At 51.5% G+C, this 22,842-nt stretch overlaps 4 protein-coding genes across 4 annotated transcripts in view; 3 read left to right on the top strand and 1 right to left on the bottom strand.

The window, feature by feature from the left end:
• ETH_00005365 (uncharacterized protein) overlaps positions 1–1,171 on the bottom strand; it is a gene marked incomplete at both ends in the record, with an annotated part of 2,490 nt that extends 1,319 nt beyond the window's left edge. Inside the window, 2 exons of the mRNA XM_013372464.1 lie at positions 34–661; positions 859–1,171. Of these exons, the coding sequence (XP_013227918.1) occupies positions 34–661; positions 859–1,171 (941 nt within the window). The remainder of the gene's footprint in view (positions 1–33; positions 662–858) is intronic.
• A 3,455-nt stretch (positions 1,172–4,626) lies between these two features.
• ETH_00005370 (UDP-N-acetyl-D-galactosamine:polypeptide N-acetylgalactosaminyltransferase T3, putative) lies at positions 4,627–8,374 on the top strand (the record flags this gene model as incomplete). Its single annotated transcript, XM_013372465.1, has 6 exons — positions 4,627–4,989; positions 5,114–6,320; positions 6,667–6,790; positions 7,062–7,154; positions 7,586–7,694; positions 8,303–8,374. 6 exons carry the CDS (start codon positions 4,627–4,629, stop codon positions 8,372–8,374), a joined length of 1,968 nt encoding a protein of 655 aa, XP_013227919.1.
• Positions 8,375–9,849: 1,475 nt separating this feature from the next.
• On the top strand, positions 9,850–12,450 carry ETH_00005375 (uncharacterized protein; the record flags this gene model as incomplete). The annotated part of the gene is made up of 1 exon (XM_013372466.1): positions 9,850–12,450. One exon carries the CDS (start codon positions 9,850–9,852, stop codon positions 12,448–12,450), a length of 2,601 nt encoding a protein of 866 aa, XP_013227920.1.
• A 4,861-nt stretch (positions 12,451–17,311) lies between these two features.
• On the top strand, positions 17,312–22,600 carry ETH_00005380 (CMGC kinase, MAPK family, putative; the record flags this gene model as incomplete). Its single annotated transcript, XM_013372467.1, has 10 exons — positions 17,312–17,789; positions 17,961–18,151; positions 18,409–18,564; positions 18,780–18,967; positions 19,241–19,343; positions 19,990–20,087; positions 20,477–20,646; positions 21,353–21,468; positions 22,192–22,259; positions 22,513–22,600. 10 exons carry the CDS (start codon positions 17,312–17,314, stop codon positions 22,598–22,600), a joined length of 1,656 nt encoding a protein of 551 aa, XP_013227921.1.
• Positions 22,601–22,842: the final 242 nt, after the last annotated feature.

The raw sequence follows: 22,842 nt of genomic DNA on the forward strand, positions 1-22,842 counted from the left end.
GGCGCGCGCGGCGGCCCCGGAGGCGCCGCGCACGCCGAGGTGCGCCGTGCTGCGCCTCCCGCGGCAGCCCCTGCTGCTGCTGCTGCTGCTGCTGCTGCTGCGGGCGGCTCGCAGCACAGCACCTCCGTGTACGAGCCGTCGCTGCTGTACGTCATTATCTTCAGAGGCCGCCGCGGGAGGCCCCTGTTCTCCTCGAGCGTGTGCAGGTCTGCGTAGAAGGGCCCCAGGGGGGCCCCCCGCTGCCCCGGCAGGTACCCCTCCAGGTCGCAGTAGCAGCCCGCCTCCTCCTCCTGCTGCTCCTGCTGCTCCTGCTGCTCCTGCTGCTCCTGCTGCTCCTGCTGCTGCTGCTCTGCTGCGGCGGGCGCCGCGGCCGGGGCGGCGGGCGAGCAGCACTCCGCGTCGGAGGGCAGCGAGGGAGTCGGCGACGAGCTCGCCTGCTGCTGCTGCTCCGCCTTCTCAGCTGCTCCTGCTGCTCCTGCTGCTCCTGCTGCTCCTGCGCCCGCTGCTGCTGCTGCTGCTGCTGGGGGAGCTTCTGCAGAGTCGGAGCGGGGAGAGGGCGAAGCGTAAAGCCGCTCCGGAGTCGCCGAGTGGCCCACCGGAGTTGCTGGCTGCTGCGTGCTGCACAGCGAGTCCGCCCGGCTTTCTGTTCTCGAGGATTTGCCTGCAGCAAAACAATTAATTCATTTAATTATTTAATTAATTAATTCAATTGGTTAATTCAATTAATTAATTTAATTATTTATTTGGAGTCTGCAGGCAGCAGGGGAGAGCGAGCTGCAGCAGCAGAAGGAAGCGCGAGATACGTGCTGCAGCAGCAGCAGCAGCAGCAGCAGCAGCAAGACTGCAGCAGCAACTCACATAGAGGCTCTGCAGCTCTGTCCTCTGCCGGGATGCTGCTGCTGCTGCGGCGGCTGCTGGCTGTGCTGCTTCTTCGGCGCTTCTGCGCGGGCTGTTCCATTTGACCTGTTGCTGTTCCTGCTGCTGCTGCTGCTGCTGCTGCGTTGGCTGCCTCTTTCCGCGAGTCTTCGGAAGCAGCAGCAGCTGCTGCAGCAGCGGCAGCTGCTGCTGCTGCTGCAGTCAAGTCCGGGCCCCCCACCTGCAAAGCCCTCGTGCTGCGGGACTTTTTAAACTTGGGAGTCCCCTGAGGAGTCGGGGGGCCTGTGAGCGGCATTGGTTGCATGTGTTTGGAGTGTACAGACAGCTGAACCTCTCGACCAAAAGGCCAAAGCTGCTGCTGCTGCTGCTGCTGCTGCTGCTTACGCCTGCAGCTGGGCTTTGGGCCCCAGAGCTGCTGAGGAGGACTCAGGGCTTCGGGCGAACGGGTAGGCTTGCTGCTCGGAGAAAAGGCCCCGCTTTGGGTCGGCTGCTGCCAGCTTAGCTGCTGCTGCTGCTGCTGCTGCAGCTAGAGCTGCCCAGACATCTGCAAGGGGGAGGTCCTGCAGGAAAGGAAAAGGCGGGAGGGGCGGCTGGGAGGGGAGGGAGAGGCGCGGGGGAGCAGCAGCGGAGCAGCAGCGCAGCAGCAGGCGCCGCCGACCCCGAGCTGCTGCTGCTGCTGCAGCGCGGCGACGGGCGGGCGATTAGGCCGCAGGGAAAAGGCCGCAGCGACGCAGCATTGAAGAGAGAAGGCGCAGCAAAGAAAGAGGCGAAACTGGAAAGGCGAAAAGGCCGGAAAGCGGGCAGCAGCTGTGCGGGGCAGCAGCGGGTGGGGAAGCCGTTCTGCTGCGTTCAAAGGCTCTCAGACACGCAGAGGGGCTCGAAAGATGTCTATTTTGGCCCGCGGAGCAGCAAACAAAGAAAAAAGGCCGCGATCGAGCTGCGTTTCAATAGGAAAGGGAGAATCCGCGAGACTCTGCAGCGCAGCGCCCACCCAACGAGCAAGAGGGAGGCGGCGGGAAGTTGAATTCGAAGCCAAACGCATCCAGAGCTCGCGCAGAGGGCCGCAGAACGAGTCGAAGAAGGCGAGAAAGAAAAAGCTTCATTCGGGGAAAGGAAATGGCAAGGGGAAAACTGGCGATCCCGTGCGAGCGCAGATTGGCAGCTGCTGGGCGGGCGTACACTCCAACGCTGCGGGAAAGCGGACGGAATAAGCGGGTTCCCGCGATTAAAACCTCTTCGAAAGTAGAAACCCAATAAGAATCCGCAGAAACAAACAAGATAAACCCCAAACAAGCTTGCCGAGCCCGCGTTTTCGCCGCGAACTCCAGAGGTTCCTGTGCCCTATGGTCCGGTTGCTGCTGCTGCAAGACGCGGCACGGCGCTGCTCCGATTCGCGAAAGCCACCCCAATTGCGCCCCAATGGACCTTTTCCAAACAATTTAAACTTAAATTGCAACTCCAAAGACCCCTGTTAAGCCTCGTCTCTTTGCTTTTTGCTCCTGAACACCCCCCCTCCCGATGCCGGCAGTGGCCGTCTGTGCAACTCTGCTCAGGGGGGTCCATCTGGCTTCCCGCGCAGCTCCCGAGCCCCCTGCTCTGCTGCTTTTCTTTTATTTTCTTTTTTATTTAATTTCAAATTAATTTAAACTTGCGAAAGCCCCGCGCCAGCTGCCGGGGACGCAAACCGCCACCCGGAGAGCCCCCCATGCAGAACTCGTGGGAGCTGCCGAGCCAGTGCCCGGTTCTCCCGAGTTAAAACTCCGTTTTTCACGCAATTTGCATTTTGAAGTCTTTATTTTGAACAATTAAACCAAATCGGGCGTCCAAAAAGGCCCACGAGGGGCCCTTGGGGGCCCCCTGGCCGCGCGCACACGCCCCAGGCGTGAACAGCCGCCGCCCGAGCCTCTCTTTGCTGCAGCAAAACCACAAGTCCAAAATAAATACCATTTGGACTTCATTTCAAGAAAATCGAAACTGCTGCTGCCCCTGGGCCGCTGCAGCAGCGGGAGAAGTGCTGCTGCAGCAGGGGGCCCCCGACGTCGTGATCTGCAGCTTTTTGCTGCTGCTGCAGCTCCAACTTTCCCCAAAAAGGACCAAAAGAAACTCCAAATCCAAAGTTAAAACTGTTTAAAGCGTGCAACATTCTGTAACTTTGCTGCAGCTCTCCGGGGATGCATGCAAAAGCCCGATTCTTTCTATTCAAGTCCCTTCATATTCCGCGCCACTTTTGCTTCTGCTTTGCTGCTGCTGCTGCTGCTTTGCTGCTGCTGCTGGTGCTGCTTCTCTAGCCGCTGGCGCGTTCGCTGGCGCACCGCCGCAGCTGCTCTCAGCTACAAACCCCAACCCCTAAACCCTAAATAGCGGTTTGACCGAAAAGGGCAGAGGGAGTTCTCTAGGGTTTAAGGGTTTAGGGTCTAGGGTTTAGGGTTTGGAGCCCGGCTTCGGGCACCCTGCATGCAGCCTTTAAGCGTCTTTTGCAGATGTTTTTGTTTTGTTTTAAACAAGAAGAAGCATTTTGAACTTTGATGAAAAAGAGAATATTGAGATAAAAGAAGTAAACAATAAATGTATTGTTACCCCAGATTTGAGGGCCTCGCGGCTGCATCCATTTCAGTTACGTTGCAGTTACGCGAGGGTTTAGGGTTTAGGGTTTAGGGTTTAGGGTTTGCAGCTTCAAGTTGTGGGCCCGAGACCTGCACAGGCACCCCAAGGCCGTGGCCTGCTGTGTCTGGGCGAGGCCAGAGTGGCTAGCTAGCTAGCCGTGGCTAGCTAGCTAGCTAGCTAGCTAGCTGGCTGTGGCTAGCTGCAGCAAAGGGAGACCGCAGCTGTCTGTGGGGCCCCGAGGCTCGAAGAAAAGCTGCAGGGGTTTTGCATTGAGTGGCTGCGCGTGCTGCTGCAGCTCCGGTGTAGGTACACCTCAGCAGCGCAGCAAGACGTGCAGAGCGCAGAAAGAAGACAGCAGCAGCATCAGCAGCAGCAGCGGCAGCAGCAGCAGCAGCTGGTGGAGGCCGTTTGCTGCAGCGCGGCAGGAGAGCGCTCAGCTGGGCTGCGGGCGTGGTGCGCCTCCTGTGCCCTCCAGCCGCCGAATAAACGCAGTTTCTGAGTGTATGTTTGGAAAATTCGTTTTAATTTAGAAAATTAAAGCCTTAGTCTTTTGGGAAAGTTGCGTTTTGCGCAGCAGACTGCAGACTCCGCGGCTGCGACAAACTGCATGCAGTGGGACGGGCCGTCGGCAGCGGCGGGGGGGTGCGATCGGAGGCATTTGGGGGGCGGAGAGCGCGGGAAAAAAGTTGATTAAATTTGTTTTGGAGTTTAAAATAAGTTTTAGAAGAGTGAACGCTTGCAAATTTGCGTTTTGGGTGTTCAAAGACCCGGCTGTACAGACACGCCGATGCCTAGACAGCTGGCGGGCGAGCCGCGCTGAAACTTCCTTTTGAAAGCACGATTCATTTTATTTTTGAGTGTGTTATAATTGCATTTTGAAATTTAATTTCTGCAAGTTTCGACAGGCGCGTTGGGCGTCTCTTGCGGGAGGATCGGCGGCCGCGGCGTTGTGTATTTCATGGTGTTGCGGCTTTGCTCCGCTGCGACGTGCCGAGCCGCAACACCAAGTCCGCTGAACTAAGAGGAGCTCTTTTAGAAAAACTCGATTGAAAACGAGTTAATTTTTGCTTATCGGGTTTAGCGGGGGCTTGGTCTTCCGCGCCGCGGGCCCGCAGCGCAGCAGCAGGAGCAGGAGCAGGAGCAGCAATGGTGGAAGGCGCACTGCAGCACGCCGACTGGCGGCGGCCGCTGTGGGGCTGCCTGCAGCTAACGGTGATGGCGCTGGGTTTTGGCTCGATCTTGCTGAATGCCGTGCTGCTGACGCGGTACATGTTTCCTGCAGCAGCTCCTGCTGCTGAGGACTTGACGTACGTGGACGCTGCGCTGCAGCAGAAGGCTGCGCCGCTGCCGGCCGCGCAGCAGCTGGATGCGGCCCGCAGCAGCAGCAGCAGCGGCAGCAGCGGCAGCAGCAGCAGCAGCATCGGCGTGGACCCGGAAAGGATGCACGGGCCCCTCGGGCTGAAGCCCGACGGCACTCCGAACTACGTTCCGGGCCCCCCCCCTCCTCCCGTGAGTTTTGCGAGCCGCAGACTGGAAAGCGTGCCGCTGCTGCGTCCGCTGCCGCTGCCGGTGCCGCTGCTGCTGCTGCTGGTGCAGTGCCGCTGCTGCTGGTGCGTGCGTGACCACTGGTCAGGACCTGAACATGGCGGCGGAGCTGGCGCGGGGCGGCGGCTTCAACTTGCTGCTGAGCGACCACCTGCCGCTGGACCGGCCGGTGCCGGAGTCCCGCGCTGCTGCATGCGCTGCAGTGCAGTACGACTTGGAAAGTTTGCCAGCAGCGTCTGTCTTGATAGTTTTTCACAACGAGGCTCTGTCGACTTTGCTGCGTTCGGTGCACAGCGTGCTGAACAGGACGCCGCCGCAGCTGCTGCAGGAGGTGCTGCTGGTGGACGACGGCAGCACAGCAGCAGACGTGGCGGCTGAGGCGCTGGGGGGCAACGGGAAGCTGCAGCAGCACCTGCTGCTGCTGCCGCGGAAGGTGCAGCTGCTGCGGAGTCCGCAGCGGGAGGGCATCGTGGGCGCGCGGCTGCGGGCGATCCGCGCCGCGGCTGCTGCGCACTTCGTGGTGCTGGACAGCCACGTGGAGGTGCAGCGGCAGTGGCTGGAGCCGCTGCTGCTGCGGCTGCAGCGCAGCAGCAGCAGCCTCGTGATGCCGCAGGTCGACGGCATCGACGCGGAGACCTTCGAGCACGTCACTGGCGGCATCGGCTGCCAGCTGGGTTTCCTCTGGCAGCTCGTGGAGCACTCCTTCGAGCCGCACCAGCTGCAGCAGCGCCAGCAGCGCCGCCGCCAGCAGCAGCAGCAAACCGCCTCCGCCCCCCCCAACCACCCCCACCCCCACCCCCACCACCAGCAGCAGCAGCAGCAGCAGCAGCAGCAGGAGGAGGAGCTGGAGCTCTACCAGGCGTCGCCGGCAATGGCGGGCGGGCTGTTCGCGAGCTCGAAAGCCTTCTTCTTCGCAGTCGGCGGCTACGACGAAGGCTTCCGCTTCTGGGGCGCGGAAAACCTGGAGCTGAGCTTCCGCGCCTGGCAGTGCGGCGGACGCGTCGAGTGCGCCGCCTGCAGCCGCGTCTTCCACGTCTTCCGCCGCGGCGGCGCGGGCTACGCGTTTCCCGCTTCGGCGCTGGCGGCGAACAAGCTGCGGACGCTGGCGTGGATGGACCGTTTTGGGGACTTGGCGTGGCGGGTGCTGGGGCGGCCTGCGGTGGACTACGGCGCTGCTTCGCTGCAGCAGCGCCTGCAGTTCCGCAGCCGCAGCCGCTGCAGGAGTTTCCAGTGGTTTCTCGAGAACGTCTTCCCCGAGTCCGACGTCGTCCACCTCTCCGACGTCCCCTTCCTCGGTCTGCTGCCGACTGCTGCGGCTGCGGCTGCGGCTGCGGGGAGCCCCGAGTGCTCCTGCTCCTGCTGCGGCTGCGGGGAGCCCCGAGTGCTCCTGCTGCTGCTGCTGCTGCGGCTGCGGGGAGCCCCGAGTGCTCCTGCTCCTGCTGCGGCTGCGGGGAGCCCCGAGTGCTCCTGCTCCTGCTGCGGCTGCGGGGAGCCCCGAGTGCTCCTGCTCCTGCTGCGGATGCGGATGCGGGGGGCCCCGAGTGCTGCTGCTGCTGCGGAGTTGTCACGAATGAATCAGTGCTTTCATTCGCTAGTTGAGTTCTTTGCTTCTTTGCTTCTTTGCTTGTTTGTTGGGTTCAGGGAAACTCAAAAACGAAGACACCGGGCTTTGCCTCGAAGCCACCGGGCGGCCCTCGCCGGGCAGCCGGGCAGTGCTGCGGGGCTGCCAGGAAGACCACCAGCTGCAGGAGTTTATGTACTTCAAGTTCGTTTTGCTTTTTGGTTCAACTTCCAGTTGCAGTGCATGCAAGCGCTTGCATGCAAGTGCATGCATGCGCGCTGCCGGGAAAAGGGACTTTTCAAAAAGCCCAAAAGTTCGAACAAACGAAAAGGAACTCTTCAGCGACTTCAAATGCGAAAGCTTTAAGACAAAAGGGAGAAAATCCATCACTAAACGAAACAAGAATTAATGGACTCCTTTTAATCAATCAATTAATCAATTAATTTATTTATTCATCTATTTATTTTATTCTCAGAAAAGTCGGACATGTAATGCCCGTGCTCAATGACGAGGCTTGCCTCACGCCCAGCGGCAGCTTGGACTGGTGCAGAGTGAATGATCTAATGTGGTGAGTTAAATAAATACATTAATTAATTAATTAATTAATTAATTAATTAATTAATTATTAACAGTGAATGCAAGTTCTGGAGTAAATAGTTGTGGCCTGCCGACTTCCGGGTACACGAGAAACGGCAGGCAGCAAGCCCGCGGGTGCAGCAGCAGCAACAGCAGCAGCAGCAGCAGCAGCAACACCAGCAGCAACAGCAACAGCAACAGCAGCAGCAACAGCAACAGCAACAGCAGCAGCAACAGCAACAACAACAGCAGCAAAAGCATGAGCAGCAGCAGCAGGAGAGGTTGTGCTGGGGGTGCACTTGCACTCAGCGGCTCTCTCGCCAGATTTCCCCATTCGTTTCTAATTCGTCTGCCAGTGCTCGAGTAAATGTATTTGTTCTATTTGTTTTATTTATCTGCTTTAATTTGGTTTTTGTTTTCAAGGTGGGACGTCGAGGACGGAAAGCTGCGGAATAGAGCTGTAGGGAAATGCCTGGCGGTGAAGAACGGGCAGCTGGGCTTGGCGGAGTGCGGCAGCGGCGACTCGCACCAGGTGATTCGAAGAAAAAAAGAATTAATTAAATGCAAAAATAAAAACAATTTAGAATTATAAAGTAATTAAATTAATTCAAGAACCATTTGTTCTTCTTTTCCGCGCTGCGGCTCCCCGGCCGTTCGGGTGTACAGTCAGCTTCCGCTTTCTTGCACGGAGGTGGTTGTTGAAAATGCAAAAATAGAAAATAAGTCAAAAAAGAAATAATTCGTCTTTTATAAATCACAATTATCTAATTATATATCAATAAATACATTTAAATACATTTGTTGTCTCCCAAGCTTGCAATTAGCACTGCGGTGGGCGTTTGAACTTGAACTGCAGCAGAAGTAATACAGGAAAAGCTGCTCTGCTGCAGCAGCACGCAAATAAATAAATAAATAAACCATTTAAATAATTGAAATTAATTAAATTTCCAACAAGATGATCCGTCGATGCATTTAATTGATTCATTCCGTTGCTCTGAATGTGTTTTTGCCTGAAGTTAATTCCCTTTTTGTTCGTTTCCGCAAGTTGCTGCAGCAGCAAGGCGTTTGCTGCTGCAGCAGCAAATCGTTTGCTGTAGCAGCAAACAATTTGACAAGAAATGTCCTTGTGTTTGTCTTCAGAAGTGGCAGTGGGATGAGTACAACCCCCCTGAAGTTTTTGAGCTGCCGCCAGTTCCGTCCGCAAAGTCCTAAACCCTAAACCCTAAACCCTAGCCCTGAACATGAGCAGCAAGTGTGCAGCAGCAAGACAAGGGAGGGAGGACTAAGGGTTTATTTCGCATTCAAATTCGCCGTGACAAATGCATTTCCTGCTTGTATCGAAACCCCAAACCCTAAACCCTAAACCCTAGCCAGCCAAGGCCTGGCTGCAAGTTGTGCAGCAGCGCGAACGGAAGCTACAGCTGCTGCTGCTGGCCCCCTGCGGCAGCAGCAGAAGTTGACAGTGTTGAAAGTTTCATTTTATGAATTATTTCTTCATTTTTGTTCGCATTTCGTTCAATTTTGAGCATTTTTGTTCTTTTAAGAAGCGCCAGAAGACTTGAAATTCATTTCTGCTTCTTTAATTCATCTTTGCTGCCAATTATTTACTTATTTTGAAGTTTTTCGTTTCTTTACTTCGAAAAGAAGCACAAGGAGGCAGCAGCATGAGCTGGAGTCCTGGAGAGATCATGAACAGCTGCTGTTCAGCAAGAATGGCTGTCCTTTGTTTCAAAAAGCATTTCATTATTATTAATGGTTTATTTCTTTTAATTTATTTGTTTATTTTTAAATTTAAAATTCAAGAAATGTAGTTTTACGGAGGAAAACAGAACATGAAATGCAGAACGCGGCGGGTCACTTGCTGCAGCTCTTGCTGCGGCGGGGGCTAATCCGGGGAGTTCAAACTTGCAAACCAATTCAATTTGCAACTATTTATTTATTTATTTATTTTAATTTAATAAAAACCCAAAATTGAATGCAAAAAGACAAAAAAAGGCGAAAAGAACTCATGCAGACACCTGAGACGGATCGGCTGCGCCTTGCTGCGGGCGGCGGCGAAGGGGGGTCTACATGAGTTGAATTAGTTCTTTTGCCCTTTATAAATAATTAAATAGATGTTATTTTAGATCTTATTTATTAATTTGTGAACAAATCGAGAAGTTTGAGCGAAGTGGCCGCCATCAAGTGACATTTCAAGGACCAATTTGTGTAGCCGCATGCAGCCCCACCTCTTTGTTCTTTCATTTTGACCAAAAAACGAAGACCAACAAATGCTGCGAAATATGCAGCAGCAGAATAAATGAAATTAAGAGCAGCAGCAGCAGCAACAGCACCTGCAGCACCGGGTGCAGCGGCGAGAGCACTGGCAGCTCGCGCGGCAGCAACAGCGGCAGCAGCAGCAGCAGCAACAGCAGCTGCAATAAGGCCAAAAACTGGCCATTTCTTGAAGCTTCAGAAGCAACAACAGAGACCAGCAGAGAAGAAACTGAAAGACAGCCAAAAAGACAAACAGACAAGACAAAGTGTGCAAACAGACAGCAGCAAAGCCTTGAAGGCAGCGGCAGCAGCAGCAGCAGCAGCAAGAAGAGCAGCGGCCTGAGCGGCCTCAGCAGCAGCGGCAGCGGTAGCAACAGCCGCAGCGGCGGCAACGGCGGCGGCAGCAGCAGCAGCAGCAGCTCGCTGGCACTATGAAGGGCAGCACTGCTTCTGAGCAGCAGCAGCCAGTTGCTGTCACAAGCAGCTGCTGCAGCGCCACTTACTGCAGCAGCTGCTGCTACCTCGGCCCGGATCATGCTGCCCGCCCTTCGGTTCGTCTTTTTGGCAGCAGCAGCAAGAACAGCAGCAGCAGCAGCAGCGAGAGCAGCAGCAGCATCAGCAATGGGAAAAGCAGCAGCAAACATGACGAAGGCTCTGACTTTCAATGCAGCAAATGCATGCAGCACAGCAGCAGCTGCTCCAGCGGCCCAGCCGAAGCCCCAAGCCAGCCAGAAGCAGCAGCAGCAACAGCAGCAGCAGCAGCAGCACGCAGCAGCAGCAGCAGCAGTAGCTCTTTCCCCCCCCTGAGCTCCTACAGCGGGAGCCCCTTCTCTGCCCGCCACTGCTGGTTCTTGCGAATTAATTTGCTGCTCAGGTTTATCTTTGGAGGGCTAATTGGTTATCCTGCTGCTGCCAGTTTGCTGCTGCTGCCGCAGCAGCTGCTGCGGCTCTTCACCCTTGGCGGCTGCGGTTTGCTGCTGCTGTACGACGCAGCAAGGGGCGTGAGGTGGACGTACACCCGGCTGCTGCAGCAGCAGCGGGAGCAGTGGGTGGGGAAGATGCTCCTTTTGCTGCAGCGCACGCAGCAGCAGCAGCAGCAGCAAGAGGCAGCAAAAGTAGTTCAGAAAGAGAGGCAGCGGCTGCACCAACTTGTTGCGGCTATGCGCCGCTGCGTTGCTGCTGCTGCTGCTGCACGTCCTGCAGCCGCAGGGCCGGAAAGGGCAGCAGCAGCAGCAGCAGCGGCAGCAGCAGAGGTGCCTGTCCCTCATGAAGCAGAGGCAGCAGCACAAGTGGCACTAGCAGGAGACCTGCAGTTTGCTGCTGCTCTTTTTGGGGCTCCTGCTGCTGCTGTTGCAGATGCTGCTGCTGCTGCGCGGCTGCTGCACGCGCGCAGCTACAGGCGGTGCAAGAAGCAGCAGCAGCGGCAGCAGCAGCAAACCTGCTGGGCAGCCGCAGCAGCAGCAACAGGTGCTGCTTCTTCTGCTGCTTTGTCTTGGAGCTGGTCAGTTATAAAGAGAATAATTTCTTTTGCTTGCTGCGTGCTGCTGCTGCACCTTTTCATTGACATTCCTGCTGTTGCATCTGCTGCAGCAGCAACAGCAGCAGACATCCCACTCTCTCCTTGGTGGCTGCTGCTGCTGCATGCAGCAGCAAGAGGCTGTTTTGCTGCTGCACTGGTGAACCTCCACGTCAGCAGCTACATGGGGCTTCCTCTTGCCCGCTCCCCTCCGTGCAACTGCAGCAGAAGCAGCAGCAGCAGCAGCGGCAGCAGCAGCAGCAGCTGCAGCAGCAAGAAGTCCCGCTGCGTGTTTGGCTCAATTTCTGCGCCTTCATACGTTTATTTGCGACTCTCCTTTGCCTTCTGCATTCCTATTGTGTGTTCAATTGTTGCTAACGCTGCTGCTGCTGCTGCTGCTGCTGCTGCGGTACCAACAGCAGGCATGGCAGCAGGGCTGCAGTGGAAATGGGCTGACATGCTGCTGTTCCCTCTCGCTTTGCTGCAGCTGCTGCTCCAGCAGGTGCTTCCTGCGGAGGCGTTGCTGCTGCTGCCACTGCAGCAGCAACGGTCGCGCGCCGCAGAGGTGCTGCTGCTGCTGCTGCAGCAGCAGCAGTTTTCGTGGTCTCAGCTGGTCGAGGTCGAGGCGCTGGAGGAGTTATTTGCTGCTGGCACTTTGTTGACAGCAGCAGCAGCAGCAGCAGCACGCTGCAGCAAGCCTTCTGGCTTGTGGATTTTATTGAAGCGTCTGGAGGCAGCAGCAGCAGTCGCAGCAGCAACAAAGCTGCTGGGCGCGCGCGAGCAGCAGCAGCAGCAGCAGCACCTGTGCGAACGCATGCGCAGCAGCTGCTGCTGGCACTTCAACTCCTTGCTGCTGCTTCTTTCTCGCCTTCCTCAGGCACTTGTAAAAATGATTTGCAAATTGTTTATATTTGTTTTGGGGCTGAGTTGGCTGCTGCTGCTGCTGCATGCGTTTGTGAACGTGCCGCTGCTGCAGCAGGAGGGGCAGCTGGAGCGGCAGAGTGTGCTGCAGCTGCTGCAGCAGCAGCTGCAGCAGCCGCAGCAGCAAGAGGCGCTGCAGGCGTTGCAGCAGGCGTGGCAAGAGCTGCAGCAGCTGCCGCTGCAGTTCTCTGCAGCACTAAAGGGCAAGAGCTACACAGAGAAGGCGCAGTGGCTGCTGCAGCAGCTGCAGCAAAGCTGGGAAGACTACACTTTGCTGCTGCAGCAGCAAACTGACGAGCGGCAGCGCGCTCTGCTGCTCTTCGGACTCAATGAAAATGCAACAGCAGCAGAAATCCGACAAAGGTATAGGCAGCTAGCGAAGCAGCACCACCCAGACAGAGCCGCCCTCCACACCAGCAGCAGCAGCAGCAGCAGCAGCGGCAGCAGCAGCAGCAGCAGCAGCGAAGGAAACCCAGCGTGTATAGGGGAGGCAGGGGCAGCAGCAAAAGAGAATAAGTGCCTCAACGGGCAAGAGATGATGCAGCAAATAAATGCAGCTTACGAGCTGCTGCTGCAGCAGGCGGCAAGAAGATAAAAACACTTCAAAAGGGAATTTAAATTTAAATAAAACTTCCTTAAATGCAAAAACATAAAATGCGAATTAACACTCTTTCCCCCAATCGGGCTCATATTGCTGGCTGCTGCTGCTTCTCTTCTCGCTGCTGTTGCTGCTGCGCTGCTGCTGCTGCGGCGCTGCGGCTGCGGCGCTGCGGCTGCGGCGCTGCTGCTGCTGCGCTGCTGTTTTTGTGTCTCTGGGTTTTGCCTGAAGGCCTTATGCACATATAAATCCACTGAATGTGGCTTTCAGCATTAATGGAAATTAAAATAATTTAAATTTGTGTTTTTGTTTCTTCTTGTTTTATTTCTGCTTTCAGTTGGGTGTATGTACTCCTCTGCTTTTATTTCTTTTTATTCTTCAAGTGTCTTTGTGCTTCTGCACCTCCCACTCCATTTCTTTATCTTCTCTCTATCTTTATCAGTAAACTTTATATATATATATATAATATATGTTATTATATATATATATATAATGTATATATATATACATATTTTACATTTATATATTTGTATATTATATATTTATGTCTCTGCTTGTATCTTCATTCCTTTGCCAGTGTGTTTATATATATTTGTGCATCTATATATCTATATATTTGTAATTATCTTTATCTCCATCTGTATATACTTATTTATATCTTTATAAACATATAGATACATATATACATATATTCATATATGTTTATATATATATATTTACATATATATTTATATAAACATATATATATATATATTAACATATATGAATATATGTATATAACTACATAGATGTCTACAGCTGTATATCTTTATATGCATGCATATTACATATATCTGCGTCTTTATGTCTTTATCAATATATCTTTACATCTAAAAGCACAAATAAGTGTATTTATATATATTATGAATATATAAAAAGATAATATATATATTTAGATATATATATATATTATATATTATAATATATATTTATATTATATATAAATAGCTTGCAGGGATATGGCATATATGGCGCTTCTGCGCACAAAAACGCTGCGCAACTTCCGCACAAAAGACTTTTATGATTTTTGAAGACTTTTGGTCCATTTAAAAGACTTTTATAATTTTAAAAGACTTTTGATGGACAGTTTGGCATTTTGCATGCAAAAAGGAGGGGAGAATGCATGGTTTTGCATGCAATAGGACATTAAAATCATTATTCTGTTCTGAAGTGAACTTTGCATGCGTGCGCGCTGTCCCCTCAGCTGTATGTACAGTTCAAATATACAGTGAGCAGCAAATATGCAGATCTATAGTGCAATCTGCGAAGATATTTATATTATTTATTTAATTTATTCAATTTGTTGTATTTAATTCATTTATTTCATGCATGCAGTTGAAATAAAAGCAAGTCTGCAACTCCAGTGCCCGTGGGGAGGATCTTGGGGGGCTGCATCTGGCTTTCTTCTTGCAAAATAAATAAAACAAAAGTGCAGAAATAGAAGTTGAAGTTGCATTTTCAACTTTTCTTGGATTTAGTTCAGGTGTACGTACACCTGAATCAGCCCGAGCAACACAACACACGTGGCGAGCATTCCAGCTGTACTTTGCCAGAACAGAAAAAGCCTTTCTTTGTTTCATTTTCCCCTTTTTAGCAAGCAGAACAATTTTTTTTTCATTTTTGCGAAATAAGTGACAAAAATAACTCATGGCAAACTAAACGCGAAAAACGCAGCAGCGCGTCTTCACACAAGTGCACGGGCGTACAGCTGAAGGCTTTCAAATCTTAGAAAAAAAAATAAACAATAGACAAAAAGTTAAAACTTTTCAAATTTTTGACGAAATAAATACAAACTCTCTTCAAACTGCTTTTCGTTGTGGCCCAGGAGCCTGTGTACGTACACCCGACGACGGGGTGTACGTCCAGAGGCTCCTGGGGTTTGTTCTCTTCATTTATTCTTTTTTTTTTTCAAGTTCCTGAGTTGCATGTTCTTTGTTTGTTTCCGCACTACTGTCTCTGCCTTAGTTTCACCAATTGACTCATTTACTTGTCCTTAAACTTTCATTCATTTCTTTCGTATCTCCAAAATATAATTTCCCAGGGGACTTTTATCGGTGCTGAGCTCCAGGACTTTTGAACACTTACAGAAAGGACGCAGAGTGCTTAAATAAAGGATTTTTTGGCCCCTTGGGGGCCCAAGGGGGCCCCCCGGGGGCCCCGTGGGGGTCTCAAAAATCCCTGGGGGGCCAAGGGAGCCCCAGGAAGGTCAAGGGGGCCTCCAATGGGTCCTTTGGGGCCCCCTAAGGCTTTAAGCGGCGTAGGGGGCCCCTAAAGGGCCCCAAGGGGCCCCCGGGGATCCTAAGGGGCCCCAGGGGGCCCCCAAAGGGCTGCTGGGCCCCAAGGGGCCCCAGCAGCTTTTGCTGCAGCTACGCATATGGACACTAATGCATGCACAGCAGCAAATGCCCCTGAAGAGGCATTTGCTGCTGTGCATGCATTAGTGTCTAAAGAGGAAGTGGAAATCCCCAGGCAAGCTTTTTAATTGAAATCTAATTTGATGAAGAGGGTCCAACACTGCATGCATGCATGCGTGCATGCATGCGTGCATGCATGCATTCATTAAAAGAAAGCCCCAGGGTCTCTGTGAAATTTGGCTCTTTGAATTAGTGTTAGCAGGTATCAGCAGGAGGGGTTTTAGCAGCATCCTTTTGGGGCGAGCCTTCACTCTAGCTAGGCCCAGGGCCCGCTGGTGTGCAGCAGCAGCAGCAGCAGCAGCAGTTGTGCCGCTGCTGCAGCTCCTGCAGCGGCTGCGAAGGCCGCAGCATCAGCGCAGCCTGAGTGGCTTTGCAACAAACTGTTAAGATTCTGGAGCAGCAAAAGTGGCAGCTTTTAATGCCCAAGATTTTTCTAAACTGCAGCAAATCGCTGCTGCTCCCTAGGGGATCTTTAAGCAGCAGAAGTGGCAACTGGGGGCCCCCCTTGGCAGCAAAAGCTGCAGCTATTAGCCTCAGGGGGCCCCCTTGCAGCAAAAGCGGGGGCCCCTGCGTGCAAGGGGCCCCTGGGGGGCCCTTTAGAGTAAAAGAAAAGCCTCGTACTGCTGCAGGGGCTCCCCAGGGGCCCCCAACAGCAGAAGTGGCAGCAAATGCAGAACTCTGGGGGCCCCCCAGGGCCACCAAAGAGGGTACGGGGGCCCCCCGAGCCTCCCCGTTGGGGGCTACACGATGCAGCGGCCCACAGCAAGGTACTAAGCAACAGCAGCAGAAGCAGCAGCAGCAGCAGCAGGAAAGGCGGCCCGGAGCCCTAGTAGAGCTGGGAGGCGCTGGGGGAGGCCTTAACTACTAAATGGCCATTTGGGGCAAATGGACTTGTGGAAAATTTTATGGCCTTTGGAGCTGTTGTGGGGCCCCCTGGGCCATTGGGGCCCCCCAGGGGCCCTCATAGATCTAAAACGTTCTTTTCGTGGGTTTAAATGAACTAATAGGCTAACTTTTGCTGTCTAGAAGGGCCCCGGGGGCCCCCCAGACACTGTGTTGAGAGCGGGGGGGGGGGCCCCCCAATGCTTGCTGCTGCTGCATGTTTTGCTGCTTGAATTGCGCAAGTGCTGCAGCAGCAGCGCGTGGGGTTGTGGGGGGAAGAGAGGGGCGCAAGGGCTGCGGTGTATGTACACCTGGGGTTTGCTGCAGCCCCGCGGGGCGGGGAACGGGGCGAAGAGGCGCAGAAGAAAGGGAAAAGAGAAGAAGAATTAAAATAAAACAAATAAATGGAGTTAAAAAAGGAATTCGAGAGTGTGGAGTGTAGATCCAGCGGGAAGGGCTTGGGGCCTAGGGAGGCCCCCCCGTGCGCAACCCCCCCAAGTCCCCCGGTGTACATACACTGCGTCGAGGCGGGGGGTCTGGGGCTGAGGACTTTGCAGAGTTGTCTTCAAATGCATTTATCTGAAAAAAAAGCTGGAGAGGAAGCTGGCGAAGAGTTCGTGTTTGCTTCTGGGCTGCGGAAAGGGCGCAGCAGGGCGAGGGTGCACCGCCTAGCACTGCAGGCTGCTGCTGGTCTGGGCAGTGTTGGCTTTTGGGGGGGCGTGGAGAGTTTGCTGCTGCTTGCTGCTGCTTGCTGCAGCAGCAAAAGCTGAAAAAGGGGAGTTTGCAGCGGCGAGCCCGGACAGCAGCGGCGAGTCCGCAGCCCCCCATGGGAACAGGCGGCTTCGCATCCCAGCCACATCTGGCGCTGCCGTTTCTCCGGAAATGTCTTGAAGTAAAACAAATAAAGCAATTCGTTTGTTTTTAAAAGTCTAATTTTGCATTTTGAGGGGCTATAGGCGCATGTGCTGGCCCGTCACTATCGCTCAGGCATCGCGGCTGGTGCCTGGGCTGTCGGCGCAGCGGCGGCGGCGCTGCCGCGAGGCGAACTGCTAAAGAAACCGGGGACTTGGCGAGAAATTGAAGAAAGTTTTGCAAAAATATTGAACTTGGGCCTTTGGAGGGGGCAAAAGAGCCGGCGGAAAAGTGTTTTTGGCGGGCATCGCGTGGGCGTGGCGGGAGATAGGCGGCTGGCAGGTGTACGTACACCTCAAGGCCGTGTTCAAGTGGACCGGTCCGGCGCCGCACTGACACAAACTCGAAGAAAGCTGGAAGTTTGGAGCGATCTGAGGGGAACTTTGGGTTTTAAATCGGGTTTGAGGTTAGTATAGTCCTTTTCTGTCCACTTTGGTGGTTTATTTCGTCTTTTTCCTCCACTTTCCACCAGCTTTCCATGAACCCCCTGCTGCTTTCCCCGCGCTGCTCCCCGCCGTAGCCGATCTCGCGCGAGCGCCCGCGGCCATGCTGCTGCTGTGACTGCAGCAGCTCTTCACTTCTGCAGCTTTTCTCTTTTCCAGTTTTTTGTAATGAGCTTCCAAAAGTCCCAGGGCGCCGTCAGCGCGGCCCCTGCTGCTGCGCTGGAGCAGGGCTACGTGCAGTGTGCGCCGCACCCGCCTTACCAGAAGCTGCAGCAGCAGCAGCACCAGTACGCCCGCTACCCCCACCCGCAGCAGCAGCAGCAGCAGCAGCAGCGCTACGAGCCCCACCCCCAGCACGTCTACTACCAGCAGCAGTGCCACGCCGGCGCCCCAAACTCCGCAACAGCCAAGCAGCCCCAAGCTGCTGCCAACGCCGCCTCCTGCAGCTCCGTCCAGCAGCCGCAGCGCTGCGTGCAGCAGCAGCAGCAGCAGCAGCAGCAGCACCAACACAGACACCCCGAACAAGACCACCAGCGCAAAAACCAGCAGCACGCAGTCAAACCAACCCGCATGCCCCACCCCTTGGCTGACTGGCAGCTTCCAGAGCGCTACGAAGTCCATCATTTAATTGGCACTGGTTCTTACGGTACGCCTGCTGCTGCTGCGCGCTTCAGGTGTACAGACACCCCAGCCCGCGCGCTGCTGCCTCGTGTCTGCCTTCCTTCGAGGCCCCACACGCAGCTCCTAGCGCCGCACGCGCTGCACTGAAACAGCGAATTTCGTCTGCTGCTGCTGCTGCTGCTGCTGCTGCCGCCAGGCCACGTGTGCGAGGTGTACGACAACCAGGAGCAGCGGATTGTCGCGATCAAGAAGATCCACCGAGTCTTCGAAGATTTAATTGACTGCAAAAGGATTTTGAGGGAGATTGCCATTTTAAATCGACTCAACCACGACCACATCGTGAAGATCCTCGACATCCTCGTGCCCAGCGATCTTGAAAAGTTTGATGTGCGCAGGCGCACGCGCAGCGCGATCCGCTGCTTTCCGCCGCTTTCCACTGCGAAATTGTGTTTATTTTCGTTTTTAAATTCATTTATTTTCACAATTTTAAATTAAAAAAGGAAATTACCGGCGCTTTCCCACCAGTTTCCTCCCTGCCCGGGGGGAGCGCGCTGCAGTCAGCGGAGCTTCGGGGAATGAAACGAAATTTGGATTGGCGAGTTTTATTTTTTTTGAAATTGCTTTTTGTTTTGTTTTTCTTTTAGGAAATGTATGTCGTGCTAGAGATCGCAGACTCAGATTTCAAGAAACTGTTTCGGGCGCCGGTGTATCTGACGGAGCTGCACATCAAAACCCTTTTGTACAACTTGCTCGTTGGCGTTAAATACGTACACTCCGCTGGAATCTTGCACCGCGATCTCGTGAGAAATAAAAGACCGAAAAAGAAATTCAGGTTAAATCGCTTTTAAATGGGGTTTCAGCAGCCCCAGCTCCTGCTGCAGCCCTGCTGCAGCAGCAGCTGCTGCTGCGGCTGCGGACTGCGTTTGCTCCAGCTGATCGTGCGCGCCACTCCCTCCGCATCCGTGGACTCTTCCCCCCGCTGCTGCTGCTGCTTGCGCTGCTGCTGCTGCTGCAGAAGCCTGCGAACTGCTTGGTGAACCAGGACTGCAGCGTGAAGGTCTGCGACTTCGGCTTGGCGCGGACAATGGATTTCCCAGAAGGCCAAAACAGCCACTGCCCTGTAGCGCAGCAAGACGATGACATTGTGAACGTCACGCACACCAAAAACCTCAAGCGCCAGCTCACCGGCCACGTCGTCACCAGGTAAGCAAAAGCAGCAGCAGCAGCAGCAACAACAGCAGCAGCAACAGCAGCAGCAGCAGCAGCAGCAGCAGCAGCAGCAGAAGCCTGCAGTATTATGCGTGCTTGGGTTCTGCGGTTGTTTGTGTCTGCTGCTTGTTCTGCTGCTGCTTGCTGCAGCAATTCCCGTGTTGCTGCCCTTGTTTGGATTCGAGTTTAATAATAATAGCAATAATAACGTAATAATAATAGTTTATTTTATTATTTTATTATTTATATTATTTGTTTTTGCTGCAGGTGGTATAGGGCTCCGGAGTTGATTCTGTTGGCCGAGAACTACACAGAGGCAATCGACGTCTGGTCCATTGGCTGCATTTTCTCGGAGCTGTTGTCAATGATTGTGAGTTGTTTGCACTTCTTTGCATTCAAATCATTATTTCAAAGTTTATTTCAAAGTTTGTTTCAAAGTTTATTCACAAGTTTGTTTAATTCAAGTTCGTTTAGGTGTTTTTTAAAGTCCTTTTGAAACTTTATTTGAAAGTCTTTTCAAAAATCAATTTGAAAGTTTATTTGAAAGTCTGTTTGAAAGTTTATCCAAATGTTTATTTAAAAGTTCATATAAAAGTTTATTTAATTCAAAGATTAACAAGTGGCAAATGCTTTCGCAGTGCGCAGAGTTGAAGTTCCTTTGCTGATGAAGAAAAGACGAAAAGAAATTGAAAAATAAGTAAATAAAAAGCAAAAAATGAGATGAAATAAATACTAATGCAAAGGGATACTCAGCTGTAGAAACAGGAGGCGAAAGCTTCATTTCATCCTTTTTGTTTTCACTTCTGCGGCTTTTGTGCATCTATAATTCGAAGTTGATTATTCAACATCAATTTGTATTTTCAAACATTCATTTGTGCCTTCGATCCACCCCCGTTCTGCTGCTGCTGCCTCTGCTGCTGCTGCTGCTGCTGCTGCTGCTTCGGGAGCGGCGGCGTTTGCGGGTCCGTCGGTTGGTGTGCCGCATTTGGTGAAGTTGAATTCCGATTTGTTTGCAGGAAGAAAACGTGGAGTCCCACTGCGACAGGGGCCCCTTGTTTCCTGGCTCTTCTTGCTTTCCGCTTTCTCCGGATCAGAAGAACGGAGATGACTCGAGGCGAGCACTTGCACTTCTTGTCTTTGAACTCCATTAATTCAATTATTGCAACTCCAGCTTTTCCAGCTTCCTGGCTCTGCTGCAGCGCCTTCCCTCCTCTTTGCTGCTTGCCTTGCTGCTGCTGCTGCAAAGCACGCAGCTCTGCTGCTTGCTTCGCCAGTGCTGCAGCAGCAGCAAAGCACGCAGGTCTGCTGCTTGCTTCGCCGCTGCTGCAGCAGCAAAGCACGCAGGTCTGCTGCTTGCTCGGCCGCTGCAGCAGCGGCAAGCCTCCGTCTTGCCGTGGTTCCCAGTAGACGTCTGCTGCAGCAGCAGCAGCAGCTGCAGCAGCAGCAGCAATGCGGTTCCCGTTCGAAACGGGATTCCCTTGGCGGCGAAGTGCGTTTGTGCAGGCTGCAGACGCGGGGCAACAAGGACCAGCTGAACGTGATCTTCAACGTCTTGGGGACTCCGACGGAAGAAGAAATAAACGCGCTGGAGTCCAACGAGGCCAAACAGTACATCCGCACTTTCCCGCCCAAGAAGGCCCACGACTTGGCCCAGCGCTTCTCCGCCTCTTCCCGTCAGTTTCGCTTTCGTTTGGTCCATTTAGATGCTTTTTGCTTTTTTTTGCTCCATTTGAGGTGCTTTTTGCTTTTGTTTGCTCCATTTGAGGTGTTTCTTTGCTTTTGTTTGGTGCTGAGATGTTTTTTGCTTTTGTTTGGTCCATTTAGATGTTTCTTTGCTTTTATTTGCTCCAATTGAGATGTTTTTTTGCTTTTGTTTTGTCAATTTAGGCATTTCTTTGCTTTTGTTTGCTCCAATTGGGATGTTTCCTTGCTTTTGTTTGTTCAGGCATTTCTTTGCTTTTGTTTGGTCCAATTTAGACATTTATTTGTTTTTATTTCTTGAGACATTTATTTGTTTCTATTTATTCCAATTAGAACATTTCTTCGTCTTTTATTTATCCCAATTAAAACATTTCTTCGTTTTTTATTTGTTCCAATTCAGACATTTCTTTGCTTTTATTTGAGACATTTCTTCACTTTTGTTTATTCCACTTGAAACATTTATTTTTTTTTATTGCAATTAAAACATTTATTTGTTTTTATTCATTGCAATTAAAACATTTATTTGTTTTTCTTTTTTCCGCCAATTCGCTGCACCGAGCAGAATTTCAATTTGTGCACTTCGTTCCAATTCAAAACAAGGTATTAAAAAACATTATATCATTTATTATTTATTTATTTATTTATTTATTTATTATTTATTTATTTATTGTTTTGCAGCTGAGGCTTTGAACCTCCTGAAACGCATGCTGGTCTTCAACCCCAAAAGGCGAATTTCTGTAGATGAATGTCTTGCCCATCCTTTCTTTAAGGGAGTCCGAAACCCAAGTATAGAGGTGAGTTTTTATTTTTTATTCTTTTATTTATTTTCTGTTTATTATTTCATTTATTTGCTTTTATTTTTTATTCTTTTATTTGTTTTTGTTTTATTTCATTTATTTGCTTTTTTATTCTTTTGTTTTTTAGTTTTTGTTTACTATTTCGTTTGTTTGTTTGTGTCTTTGTTTACTGTTTTATTTTAGTTTTCCTTTTATTATTTCATTTGTTTGTTTGGATTTTTGCTTGTTATTTCATTCATTTGTTTAGTTTTCCTTTTATTATTTCATTTATTTGTTTAATTTTTTGTTGGTTATTTATTTGTTTAGATTTTTGCTTATTCCTTCATTTATTTGTTCAGTTTTTTGTTTATTTTTTTCATCTATTTCTTCATTTTTTGTTTCTGTGTTTGGTGAGGCAGCCAGAAATTGCCTCGTTTTTGTTTCTCTATTAAGTTGTATTGTTTGATTGTGTTGTTGTTTATATTTGTTCATTTTCTGTTGCCTTTATTTGTTTCATTAAACGCTTTTTCATGCCGCTTTCTTCATTTCTTGTTTTTGAAAAGCCTCATTTCGTTTGTTTCTTTGTCTCCAAATCGACAACTTGTGTGCTTTCTTCATGTCAAATGCCATTTATGTCGAGATAAAATCAAAAAGGAGACTTAAATTGAAATAATTGACTTAAAATTAGTTATTTTAATTTAAATTTCTTTTTGTTTTCTTTTTTATTTCAACTTTCCGCAGGTCACGGCCACCGAGAAAGTGCGGCTGCCGTTCAACGACTGGGCAAATATGGACGAGCCGCAGCTGCGGTGCGTTTTTGAATTTTTGAATTTGCAAATTAAAATAAATTAAATTAATTTAAACTTCAATTCTATTTTATTGTTTTCCATTTTATTGTTTTCATGTTTTTGAATTCAGTGTTTCGGACCGAGTGCCAGGTCATTTCAGATTTTGCATTTCCTTTATGAAGTTGCTGCAGCTTTCTTTCTTTTTGTTTCAAGTTTGATTTATTTTTATTTCTTTTCTTAATTTCTAATTGTTTCCTTTTTGTCTGTTTTGTAGCTTGGGGTTCTTGAGGGAAATGCAAAGATTCCACCCGGAGCTGCAGCTGCCGAAAAGCCTTTTAGAAAGAGCCAAGATGTGCTCCTGAAGCAGCAGCAGCTGCAGCAGCAGCTGCAGCAGCTGCAGCAGCAGCAACAGCGTTTGCAGGATCGTGGGCTGCCGCTGAGAAACGGATATGTTTGGGGTTGGATCGAGAAAAAGATAGGCAGAAAGTGATGAGAGTGGCTAGACATAATTTGAGTCCCTGTTTTGTCTTTTTTGTTTCTGTTTAAGCAGTTAATTCAATATGAGTAGCGGAAGGGAAAGTACTTGCAAATCAATATAATATAG

The sequence above is a fragment of the Eimeria tenella genome, genomic scaffold, assembly GCF_000499545.2.
Source record: "Eimeria tenella Houghton genomic scaffold, Eth_scaff1, whole genome shotgun sequence".
Taxonomy (NCBI): Eukaryota; Apicomplexa; class Conoidasida; order Eucoccidiorida; family Eimeriidae; genus Eimeria; species Eimeria tenella.